Here is a 12500-nt window from a genome sequence, read left to right as displayed (position 1 = left end):
GACTTTTCATCATAAATATTAGTTAGTATGTCATAATTTTGACTTTTAAGGTCATACTTTTAATAAGTAAAATTACTTAATCTGCCATAAATGTTATTTATGTCACAATCATTACTTTTTTTAAAGGGGTCATATGATGCCATTTTTGTACAAGTTAATATGAATCTTTAGGGTCTAAATGAAAACTTTGTAATATACTTTTATTAAGAATTCTCATTAGTTCTTTAAGAAAACACTAATTTTACCTGCTCAAAAACAGCTCTGTTTTCAGCACGACGTTTCAGCACGTCAATGATAATGAGCTTGCTGACTCCGCCCCTCTGTTCTTTGGGGCGTTTTTGACACAACGCACGTGGAGTGTTGCCTTGACAACAGTTGATGGTATATTTTGGTGAAAGAATGGCAGAGGGAGTCTCTGAGGACACATCTGTAGTGTTGCCATACCAATTTGAACCGGAACAAGATGACGGCCCCGAAGAAGTTCGACCATTAAAGCTCCAGTAGGTAAGTTTTGTAAACAAATATATGTTAAAACTGTCATTATGTCCTGACAGTAGAATATGAGACAGATAATCTGTGAAAAAATCAAGCTCCTCTGGCTCCTCCCAGTGTTCCTATTGCCATTTGCAGAAATGCACCGCTCCCGGTCAGAAACAACCAATCAGAGCCAGGAGGAATGTCTTAGCAGTGTCAATCACGCTCGTGTACGCGCTGATCACCCCTCTCTTGCACAGCGCGAGCGCGTACCGTCGTTCGTGACTCTCCTGTTCGAACTCGTTCAGCCAAATGAACAAATCTTTTTTCGAGTCATTTCGTTCATTCAAAGAACCGAAATGACTCGAAAAAAGATTTGTTCATTTTGAACGAGTCGTTTTCGGAGTCATTTCGTTCATTCAACGAACGAAATGACTCGAAAAAAGATTTGTTCATTTTGATGAACGAGTTTGAACAGGATCACAAACGTGCATCACAGAACAGAGCGAGGCAGCATTTGTGCTTATAAAACTTAAAAGTTTTTTATTTATTTTTGAAATGACCGATCGTTTCGCTAGATAAGACCAAGCGGCAACCTCCCCGTCTCTCTCTTGAAACCAACACGGAAGTGAATTAAACTGCAATTCATCGACTGACCGCTTGAGGCAGGCTGCAAAAGTGAGTCAAATCTGTATCTCCCCCATGTTAAAATCCCCAACTTTACAGCAGAAAAAAATATGTTTACAGCCTGGAGCAAAAAGTGGTTTTGGTCTATATAGCTAATTTTGCCCTTCATGACAACTGTGAGGGGGGTGAATTTTTTTACACCTCATCCGTTTAAATTATATTAAGCCTTAAAGTTCTGCATAATTAAGGGCGTGGCCACTTGCGTGACTGGTGGATTGAGGCTGCTATAACTGCTAGCCGACGTTTGTCTCTGTTAACGTCACCCTCAGCTGCTGTACTTGCCATCTCTGCAGTGTTTGTGCTTTTTTCGGGATTATTTCATACAATTTAATACACGCATTATACCTTTGCCCACGCCGTTGGATTCCGTCGGTGTCGAGTATGGAGAGAACAACCAGCGTTGTATTTCCAGTTGTTTTCCTCGCATGCACTAATGGATGTCTGACAATTTCGTTGCTTTTTGGAGTATACTGTACAGGCTACACTCGTTATGCGGTACCGTTGCTCTCAAACTTTTAAGTGTTAAATAAAAAGTACCGTGAGAAAATCCTGCAGGTGTCAGTGCTTTCTCTCCGTCCATGCAATAGATACACATCCTTGAATGAGCGCGGATTTCTAGTGCATTTACTTGAACTTCTGAGGTAATATTTTTGGTTTAACCCATTTGAGAATTTGAGAAGCGGCCAAAATCAGATTTTAAAATCAACTGAACTGAATAAAGCTCTTGATGAACTTGACGTGCGATGCCGCACTGACTGACATGAATGCGCATGAATCACTGTCACACGCACAAGCTCAGAGCAATATTGTAAGTTACTGCATGATAATACATTTTTAACTAGCAGAATAATAATGCATCCCGATACACATAGTCTCACTTTTAGTTACGTCTTTTAATTATTATAGTATTTTGAAGGGCAAAAACATGAACTTTAACTATTGGCTTTACTTCTACATTCAGCTGTCACTTTAGCACGAGGCCAGTAGCATAGCATTAGTACCTCAGCTCCACCCACGCTCCGCCTCTTTGCCCATTTTCTTTTATCCGGGAGTGACGAGAGCTGACGCGATGCCAAGATGGCGACGGTTGGCCCCGCCTACTTTAGGCTTCAAAAGCACTCTTCAGAAACCTACGGGTGACGTCACGGACACTACGTCCATATTTTTTTACAGTCTATGGATAAGACCCTTATTCATCGTCTGGTGTCGTTTAAAGCCCTTTGAAGCTGCACTGAAACTGTCATTTGGTACTTGAAACGTTTGTGTCCTATTGAAGTCCATTATATGGAGAAAAAGCCTGGAATGTTTTCATCAAAAACCTTAATTTCTTTTCGACTGAAGAAAGAAAGACATGGACATCTTGGATGACATGGGGGTGAGTAAATTATCAGCAAAATTTTTTTTTAAAGTGAACTAATCCTTTAACGTTATCTTAGTAGCTATTTATAACTTATAGGAAGAGTGCAACGTTATAAAGTTACATGTATTGCAAAATACATAATGATTTGAGGACCAAGTTTGTAGTCAAAGTATGGGCAGGCCATAGTCAATGTAAAGCATATTGTTGATGTTTCGTCCCTATTAGTGAATGTGCCATAACTGTTTATAATCCGCCGTCATCGGTGGTCCTGCTTACTAGCCTGCGTGTTCACGGCAGGCTCCGCTGTGGAGGGAGGAGCTGTAGGGGAGGAGCTGTGGAGGGAGGAGCTGTGGAGGGAGGAGCTGTGGGGGAGGAGATGTGGAGGGAGGAGAAGTGGAGGGAGGAGCAGTGGGGGAGGAGCTGTGGGGGAGAAGCTGTGGAGGGAGGAACTGTGGGGGAGGAGCTGTGGAGGGAGGACCTGTGGGGGAGGAGCTGTGGAGGGAGGACCTGTGGGGGAGGAGCTGTGGAGGGAGGAGCTGTGGAGGGAGGAGCTGTGGGGGAGGAGCTGTGGAGGGAGGAGCTGTGGAGGGAGGAACTGTGGGGGAGGAGCTGTGGGGGAGGAGCTGTGGAGGAGGAGCTGTGGAGGGAGGAGCTGTGGGGGAGGAGCTGTGGAGGGAGGACCTGTGGGGGAGGAGCTGTGGGGGAGGAGCTGTGGAGGGAGGAGCTGTGGGGGAGGAGCTGTGGGGGAGGAGCTGTGGAGGGAGGAGCTGTGGGGGAGGAGCTGTGGAGGGAGGAGCTGTGGGGGAGGAGCTGTGGGGGAGGAGCTGTGGAGGGAGGAGCTGTGGGGGAGGAGCTGTGGAGGGAGGAGCTGTAGGGGAGGAGCTGTGGGGGGAGGAGCTGTGGGGGGAGGAGCTGTGGGGGAGGAGATGTGGAGGGAGGAGAAGTGGAGGGAGGAGCAGTGGGGGAGGAGCTGTGGGGGAGAAGCTGTGGAGGGAGGAACTGTGGGGGAGGAGCTGTGGAGGGAGGACCTGTGGGGGAGGAGCTGTGGAGGGAGGACCTGTGGGGGAGGAGCTGTGGAGGGAGGAGCTGTGGGGGAGGAGCTGTGGAGGGAGGAGCTGTGGAGGGAGGAACTGTGGGGGAGGAGCTGTGGAGGGAGGAACTGTGGGGGAGGAGCTGTGGAGGGAGGAGCTGTGGGGGAGGAGCGGTGGAGGGAGGACCTGTGGGGGAGGAGCTGTGGGGGAGGAGCTGTGGAGGGAGGAGCTGTGGGGGAGGAGCTGTGGAGGGAGGAGCTGTGGAGGGAGGAGCTGTGGAGGGAGGAGCTTTGGGGGAGGAGCTGTGGAGGGAGGAGCTGTGGAGGGAGGAGCTGTGGAGGAGGAGCTGTGGGGGAGGAGCTGTGGGGGAGGAACTGTGGAGGGAGGAGCTGTGGGGGAGGAGCTGTGGAGGGAGGAGCTGTGGGGGAGGAGCTGTGGAGGGAGGAGCTGTGGGGGAGGAGATGTGGAGGGAGGAGCTGTGGGGGAGGAGCTGTGGAGGGAGGAGCTGTGGGGGAGGAGCTGTGGAGGGAGGAACTGTAGGGGAGGAGCTGTGGAGGGAGGAGCTGTAGAGGGAGGAGCTGTGGAGGGAGGAGCTGTGGAGGGAGGAACTGTGGAGGGAGGAGCTGTGGGGGAGGAGCTGTGGAGGGAGGAGCTGTGGAGGGAGGAGCTGTAGAGGGAGGAGCTGTGGAGGGAGGAGCTGTGGAGGGAGGAGCTGTAGAGGGAGGAGCTGTGGAGGGAGGAACTGTGGGGGAGGAGCTGTGGAGGGAGGAGCTGTGGAGGGAGGAGCTGTGGGGGAGGAGCAGTGGAGGGAGGAACTGTAGGGGAGGAGCTGTGGAGGGAGGAGCTGTGGAGGGAGGAGCTGTGGAGGGAGGAGCAGTGGAGGGAGGAACTGTAGGGGAGGAGCTGTGGAGGGAGGAGCTGTGGAGGGAGGAGCTGTGGAGGGAGGAACTGTGGGGGAGGAGCTGTGGAGGGAGGAGCTGTGGGGGAGGAGCTGTGGAGGGAGGAGCTGTGGGGGAGGAGCTGTGGAGGGAGGAGCTGTGGAGGGAGGAGCTGTTAAGGGAGGAGCTGTGGGGGAGGAGCTGTGGGGGAGGAGCTGTGGAGGGAGGAACTGTGGAGGGAGGAGCTGTGGGGGAGGAGCTGTGGAGGGAGGAGCTGTGTGGGAGGAGCTGTGGAGGGAGGAGCTGTGGGGGAGGAGCTGTGGAGGGAGGAGCTGTGGAGGGAGGAGCTGTGGGGGAGGAGCTGTGGGGGAGGAGCTGTAGGGGAGGAGCTGTGGAGGGAGGAGCTGTGGGGGAGGAGCTGTGGAGGGAGGAGCTGTGGAGGGAGGAGCTGTTAAGGGAGGAGCTGTGGGGGAGGAGCTGTAGGGGAGGAGCTGTGGAGGGAGGAGCTGTGGGGGAGGAGCTGTGGGGGAGGAGCTGTGGAGGGAGGAGCTGTGGGGGAGGAGCTGTGGAGGGAGGAGCTGTGGAGGGAGGAGCTGTTAAGGGAGGAGCTGTGGGGGAGGAGCTGTGGGGGAGGAGCTGTGGAGGGAGGAACTGTGGAGGGAGGAGCTGTGGGGGAGGAGCTGTGGAGGGAGGAGCTGTGTGGGAGGAGCTGTGGAGGGAGGAGCTGTGGGGGAGGAGCTGTGGAGGGAGGAGCTGTGGAGGGAGGAGCTGTGGGGGAGGAGCTGTGGGGGAGGAGCTGTGTAGGGAGGGCTGTAGCGCAGCAGAGAGCAAGGGGGCTGGACCTGTAAGTTGTGCTTGTTCAAATTTTCAGGCTAAGTCAACATTTCCTCAAAACTCCCTACTGCAGCTTTAAGGCTCGAACAGGACGTTTCTGTATGGTTGGTTAAGGTCATGTCACTTTGATCAATTTTTGTATGTACTAGTGTCAGGGTAGAGTAGTGGGATACAAACGCTGCGTTTACTGTATAGGTTAGTTCGTTGACAGATTTATGTTGAAAAACTTTTTTTTGGTAAATGTAGGCTTGTCAGTGATGCGTAACGTTATCTCAGTGTTCGGTACAACTATCGTGACTGAAACATGTCCTGTCATGTCAGTAATGATTCTAGCAGTAGTTGAAGGATACCTAAGAATTTGTTGTTTGTTTAGTGCAGTACGAAAATGTTTTATGTTTTACTTAGTGTTAGCACGCTAACTGTGACACCTGCGTACACAGTTTTTAATAACACAATAACCATAACGCGTTGTTCATTATAAACGTGGGATTATGAATTATATTGAGAACGTCGTAACGTTACATAGAATACATGCCGTAATAAACCCTGAGTGTAAACATTAGCCGCATTCATAAGCGTGCAAGCGATTTGCAAAGATTAATATGTATCGTAAAAGGTTAATAAAACGTTATACTCACTTCTTCGGGAGGTGCAGCAGGAACACGAATAGTTGGTACCGATTCCTTTTTCAGGAGCAGCTTTTTAGCAAACCAGCTTTATACTGACCCTCGTTTAAAAAGCAGTCTGGTGAGAAATGATTCGCGCAAACGTGAACGCATTTACGCTGATCGTGGGGAATATTCCCATCGTAAACAAAACTCAGCCACTGCTGTCAATCAACAATCGTGGGAGTGGCGTCATGCGCCGTGTGACGTCACATGGTGAAACGGCTCGATTTGAGACAGGGGAATACATATAAGGAGATTAAAACAAAATCACTGGATGGATTTTTATCATTATATGATGGTTGTGTACAGGCACTGCCAGCACACATTTCAGTACAATCAACTTGAAAAAGTGCATGTACCATTATATGACACCTTTAAGTCATTATATCAACTTTTTATTTCATTATTGATCTATAATTTTGACTTAGAATGTCATCATTTTGATTTTTCATCTATGAATATTACTTAGTGTAATTTCTCTTTTTTCATCTCATAATTGACTTAGTATTTACAATTTCGACTTTGCATGTCATATATATATATATGTGTGTGTTTGTGTGTCAAATTCTTGAGTTTTTAGGTCATAAATATTAGTCAAAATTTTGTGTCATAAATACTGCTTTTCGTCTTTTCATCTCATAATTGACAGTATTTACAATCTCGACATCTCATAGATATTAGTTAATATGTCATAATTTTTACATTTTAGGTCATAATAGTATGTCAAAATGTTGACTGTTTATGACATAATATCACTTTTTTAATCATAATTTCAACTTTTTATCTCATAATTGATTTAGTATGTCATGATTTTGATTTAGAATATCATCATTTTAATAAGTAAAAACAAAAGTATACTTTTTAATCTCATAATTACAGCTTAATCTGCCATAACTTCGAGTTGTCACAATCATGACTTTTTAAGTAATTATTGATCTATAATTTTGACTAAGAATGTCATAATTTCCTCTCATAAATATCAGTATGTCAAACATTCGAAATGTTATGTCATAGTTATTATTTACACAAGCGTGTTTCTGTACCTTTCTCGTCTCCGTCTCTCTTCAGGCAGAAGGCGAGCGCCGCGGCCGAGATGAGGCCTAAAGCAGCAGCAGAAGCCGCGGTGTGGGAGTCGCTCTGGTATCCGTTTCTGGAGCGCCCCGAGGCGGTCAGACTCGCCCAGCTGCTCCGGCGGCCCTCCAGGCTCGCGCGCCATCTGCTGGCCAGCTGATGGTACTGCACGTGCGACTCCTCGCTCGCAACGCTGCTCCTGGACGCTCTCGAACCGCTGAGCACCGGGCTCCGGTTCGGTTCGAGCTCACACAGATTACGGAACCGGGAGGCCTCACCGTGACCTGTCTGAAGCGCGCGACACGGCGACAGGCTCCGCGACCTTCGCATCAGGACGCGCGCCGGGACTGACGACAGCAACATTGCGACGCTCCGAACTGACGCGATGACAATAACAGCGGGTTCCGTTATAAGATGAGATGGTGTGATCAGTGTCAGAGTTTCAGTGATCAAACATAGACGGTTTATGAATTATAATGTTAATGATGCAGGACGATGAGAGCTTGACAGTAGAAACGTGTTTCCGGTGAATGATAAACATCCGCGCGCGGTGAACACGGAATCATGGGAAATGTAGTCAACAGCGTCACTCTACTGCACTGCATGCGCTCAGTAATGTCAGAGCCCGTCTTATTAGAAATTCTCTGGTAAAGTTTAATTTTAACCATTTTATTTTTATTATTATGATTATTTAAAAGTTTAATGGTTAGACATGCGTATATACAATGATGCAAAACACACACACATATATATAGATAATTGTAAGCATATATGTGTGCTGGTGACCTTTGACCTGCAGGGGGCGTCTAGACTCACAACATACATGAGCAACACTTTCCCTCTGTCATCAGTTTATAGATTAACAACAGAATATTAATGGTAATATGAGCATTAGACTTGAATAGAGTACAAATCCCTTTGCATTCTACATTATTAATAAGTAAGTTATGTTTAATATTATGAAATTATAAATGTTTAATTATCCGGTATTGATCCTCCTGAAATGGTCCTCATGTTGTTTGTTGACAGTCTGAACATTTACTGAACATTTACTGAAATAAACTACAGCAAAAACAAAATGGACAGTTCTTGTTTTGTTATGGAATATTGCAGTTTTTATTCTTATTATTGTGTTGAATTGATGTTTCTGGTAATCTTGAATCAGAATAACTTCGCCTCATCTCTTCTCTGATGACGACGGCGGAGCAACCTGTCACTCAAATGAGATCAGCCAATAGCAAACCACAACCATCCAACCATCCAATCAAATCCCCAGCACAGACACAATCAAGCCCCGCCCACATATTATTCTTGTTCCAGAAGGTTTCTCTCGGATATACGAACATCTATAATACATGAACTGACATCTTCAATAGAATTACATAGTTTGATGTTTTGCAATTACATGTTTATTTGGTAAGAATGAATGTCTGTTAACTTACATGAGAGTAAAGTCCTCAAACTGCACGCGTTTCATCAGTATTCAGACGTCAGGGAGTTTATGATGTCAGATATGAGAATAACAAACAGTGCATGTGGAATAAACGAGAGTTCGTGGTTTGATGAAAAAAACTCAACCTAACATCTCCAAACCACAAGTTTCCTGTGGTGTGTGTCTCACATCTGTATTAACAAAACTTACAGAGGCACCATCAAGTAGCATATTTAAACACTTTATGGTCTTTGATTTTCAGTGCATGTATGGGATCAGTTTTAGTTTTAATAGTGTGTGATGCTTCTGGCACTGAATATCTAATTTCAGTTCACTCTCAATTAAAAAAATATCATTTCTATTTCTATTTTAAAGCCTGATAAAGCATGACTTGTGAAATATGGGTCAGGACAAGTCTTGTTTCTTGCATTATCATATGATTTCTCACAATATGATCCATAAGTGGAAATGCTTTATTAATAAGTGCATTTTCATGCATGACGTTTCCTCAATAATACTGCTATTTTTTCTTTGTGTGTGATGTTATTTTGCATGATGAGTGATATCATCTATAGCCTACATGCAAAGCAGAGTTTTTTTAAAATATGCTTTATTTGAACATTCATTTTACAGTGTGAAACAACAAAATTAGAGCACAACAATACGTATTAAGAATAATAAAAATATAAAGAATAGTAAAGGGAAACACCTCACCAACACCATGTGGCACGAAACAAAAACAGAACTAGACAGTAAAATAAACGAGAATGGGAAAAATAGAGAAAGAGGCCATTATTTAAATTAAAAAAGTAAACATTAATTAAGGTAAAAAAAAGTATGTCGTGCAAATTGTAAAATGTTCTGAATGCTTTTGGGTTAAGAGAAGATGAAATTTTAATCAAGTAATGTTTAATCTCGTGTAAAATATAACATTTTAATTATGATTAAAATAATATAAAATCGCAATATAATATAAGATATAAATATAAAATCGCAAACTAGAGGTAATGATGGGAAGCTGAGGCGAGTAACACGTCAGCGCTGTGCGCGTGCATGCGAGTGGGCGGAGCTCAACTGTCAGTCGTGTGTGTGTGTGTGTGTGTTAGCGGGCACACGCCTTTCCTCATCAATGTAACACACACACAGCGGGATGAAACAGCTGTTTGTGCATATCCCCGAGAAACGCGTTCGTATTTATTATTTTCGACACACTCATTTATGATTTTTTTTACACACACAAAGCGCGTGCATATCTTGATATTTAAACGCGCGCGACAAACACATATGAGCTTATAAACGAGCATATTTTTGAACATCTGATGTGAAATTGTGAATCAGGATCCGAAACCGCAGAGACTCGGTTCACACAGAGAGAAACGCCCGTGCGTCTCACGCGCATCTTGTTTTTAATCACGCGACGCGCGCCAGGGAATTACCCGAATTAAACTAAACTTTGGTGTTTGGTTAGTTTGCTCTCCGCAGTTCTTCATCATCATCATCATCATCAAGAGGAAGAGGAAGATGATGAAGACGATGATGTCCGGGGAAGAGGTTCTGATCCCGGATGATCGCGCGTTCAGTCGCTTTCAACGCGAGTGTGAGTGCGATGAAGACTGGAGTCTGACATACAACAAAACCAGCATCTGTGTGTGGATCCAGATACTGGAGGAGGAGAAGAGCTTGCACAAGATCAAGGTGAGTGTGTGTGTGAGAGACAGATGATGATGATGCTCTTCTTCACGCCAGGCCTTGCTGAGACTCTAACTGATCCGCTTTCAAAACACTCAAACTCACTTTACTGACCGTAATCAGACACTATCTAGTGTGTGTGTGTGTAAGTGTGTGTAAGTGAATGAGTGAGTGAGTGAAAAAAGTTTGCCTATGTGTTTTATGTTGAGTATCATATTTAATCCATGGCTCATATGGTGAGAATATGGAGGAATAAGCAGCTCAGTGTCATTCAGAGACTCAAACTGAGCAAAAATATGCAATTTGGCTAAAAAACATTAAGATGCTGTAAATCAATGAGATCTGTATAACAGTATAGTCAATAAATATCAGTATCTGCCATGATGTTTAAATATTCAAACAAAGATGAACAAATGAACCTTCATCAAAAGCCTGATGATCATATTCATGATTTTACTGTGATAATCGAGTAAAAGTGCAGTTCCTTCAGTCCAGCTGAAGATTACTAACAATATCAAAGTCCAATAAAGATTTCACAGCAGAAAGACTCGAGCTGAAGGACGTTTAAAATATACTGTACTAAAATACACTAGAACAGTGTAAACTGTCGAGCGGCGTCAGAAAAGCGTGTGTTTATAGGGTTAAGTTATAGAACTCGTCATGCAGTCGGTGTGTGTTTAACGGGAACATCCGGGTGTGTGTCAGCAGGGCAGGTTTATCCAGCAGGTGTTGACTGACACACACACACACACACACACACACACACACACACACACACACACACACACACACACACACACACACACACACACACACAGGTGTGTTTGAACTGTAACAGAAAGCCAGCAGGATGTGTGTGTCTCAACACAACTGTGTGTTTTACAGTCAGTGCCTGATCTTGTATTTGTGTTTGTTCACGGAAACTCAGTGTAATACATCTCAAGTTCAGAAAGTTCAGAACCTGCTGGATTCTCACGAGACTGAAGTCATTCGAGCTGCACACACACACACACACACACACACTGTCCTTTTGTTCAAGTATAAAGTAGGAAGAACTGCATGAAACAAAGGAGAGCAGAAGTTCATCTGACAGGATTATCTCTTCCTGTTTCTCAGAGAACAGGGGAATATTGAACGCAGTGATGATGTCGTAGGAAAGCAGTGATGATGTCGTAGGAAAGCAGTGATGATGTCGTAGGAAAGCAGTGATGATGTCGTAGGAACGCAGTGATGATGTCGTAGGAAAGCAGTGATGATGTCGTAGGAACGCAGTGATGATGTCGTAGGAACGCAGTTGATGATGTCGTTGGAAAGCAGTGATGTCGTAGGAAAGCAGTGATGATGTCGTAGGAAAGCAGTGATGATGTCGTAGGAAAGCAGTGATGTCGTAGTAAAAGCAGTGATGATGTCGTAGGAACGCAGTGATGATGTAGTTGGAAAGCAGTGATGATGTCGTAGGAAAGCAGTGATGATGTCGTAGGAAAGCAGTGATGATGTCGTAGGAAAGCAGTGATGATGTCGTAGGAAAGCAGTGATGATGTAGTTGGAAAGCAGTGATGTCGTAGGAAAGCAGTGATGTCGTAGGAAAGCAGTGATGATGTCGTTGGAAAGCAGTGATGTCGTAGGAAAGCAGTGATGTCGTAGGAAAGCAGTGATGTCGTAGGAAAGCAGTGATGATGTCGTAGGAAAGCAGTGATGATGTCGTAGGAAAGCAGTGATGATGTCGTAGGAAAGCAGTGATGATGTCGTTGGAAAGCAGTGATGATGTCGTAGGACAGCAGTGATGATGTCGTAGAACAGCAGTGATGATGTCGTAGGACAGCAGTGATGATGTCGTAGGACAGCAGTGATGATGTCGTAGGACAGCAGTGATGATGTCGTAGGACAGCAGTGATGATGTCGTAGGACAGCAGTGATGATGTCGTAGGACAGCAGTGATGATGTCGTAGGACAGCAGTGATGATGTCGTAGGAAAGCAGTGATGATGTCGTAGGACAGCAGTGATGTCGTAGGAAAGCAGTGATGATGTCGTAGGAAAGCAGTGATGATGTCGTAGGACAGCAGTGATGATGTCGTAGGACAGCAGTGATGATGTCGTAGGAAAGCAGTGATGATGTCGTAGGACAGCAGTGATGATGTCGTAGGAAAGCAGTGATGATGTCGTAGGAAAGCAGTGATGATGTCGTAGGACAGCAGTGATGTCGTAGGAAAGCAGTGATGATGTCGTAGGAAAGCAGTGATGATGTCGTAGGACAGCAGTGATGATGTCGTAGGAAAGCAGTGATGATGTCGTAGGAAAGCAGTGATGATGTCGTAGGAAAGCAGTGATGATGTCGTAGGAAAGCAGTGATGATGTCGTTGGAAAGCAGTGATGAT

At 45.4% G+C, this 12500-nt stretch overlaps 2 protein-coding genes across 8 annotated transcripts in view; one reads left to right on the top strand and one right to left on the bottom strand.

The window, feature by feature from the left end:
• The window catches only part of clpb (ClpB family mitochondrial disaggregase), a 42674-nt gene extending 35095 nt beyond the window's left edge, over positions 1 to 7579 (bottom strand). For 2 of the 7 annotated variants that reach the window (XR_013203878.1, XM_077230367.1), the window contains exon 1: positions 6976 to 7572. Coding sequence is in view for 6 of the 7 variants with exons in the window: in XM_077230367.1 (XP_077086482.1) it covers positions 6976 to 7366 (391 nt within the window). In the remaining variant the exon portion in view is untranslated. Of the gene's footprint in view, positions 1 to 6975 lie in introns of all 7 variants that reach the window. The other 5 variants (XM_077230366.1, XM_077230365.1, XM_077230363.1 and 2 more) reach the window with 4 other exon arrangements.
• A 1907-nt stretch (positions 7580 to 9486) lies between these two features.
• Positions 9487 to 12500, top strand: part of stard10 (StAR related lipid transfer domain containing 10) — a 19101-nt gene continuing 16087 nt past the window's right edge. The window contains exon 1 of the mRNA XM_077230371.1: positions 9487 to 10130. Within this exon, the coding sequence (XP_077086486.1) occupies positions 9957 to 10130 (174 nt within the window). The 5' untranslated portion in view covers positions 9487 to 9956. The remainder of the gene's footprint in view (positions 10131 to 12500) is intronic.

Source organism: Siphateles boraxobius, unplaced genomic scaffold (genome assembly GCF_051911475.1).
Source record: "Siphateles boraxobius isolate OS27281-9 unplaced genomic scaffold, OSU_SipBor_1 143, whole genome shotgun sequence".
Taxonomy (NCBI): domain Eukaryota; kingdom Metazoa; phylum Chordata; class Actinopteri; order Cypriniformes; family Leuciscidae; genus Siphateles; species Siphateles boraxobius.
Note: the sequence above shows the minus strand (reverse complement) of the source record. Positions and strands in the feature narration are given on the sequence as shown.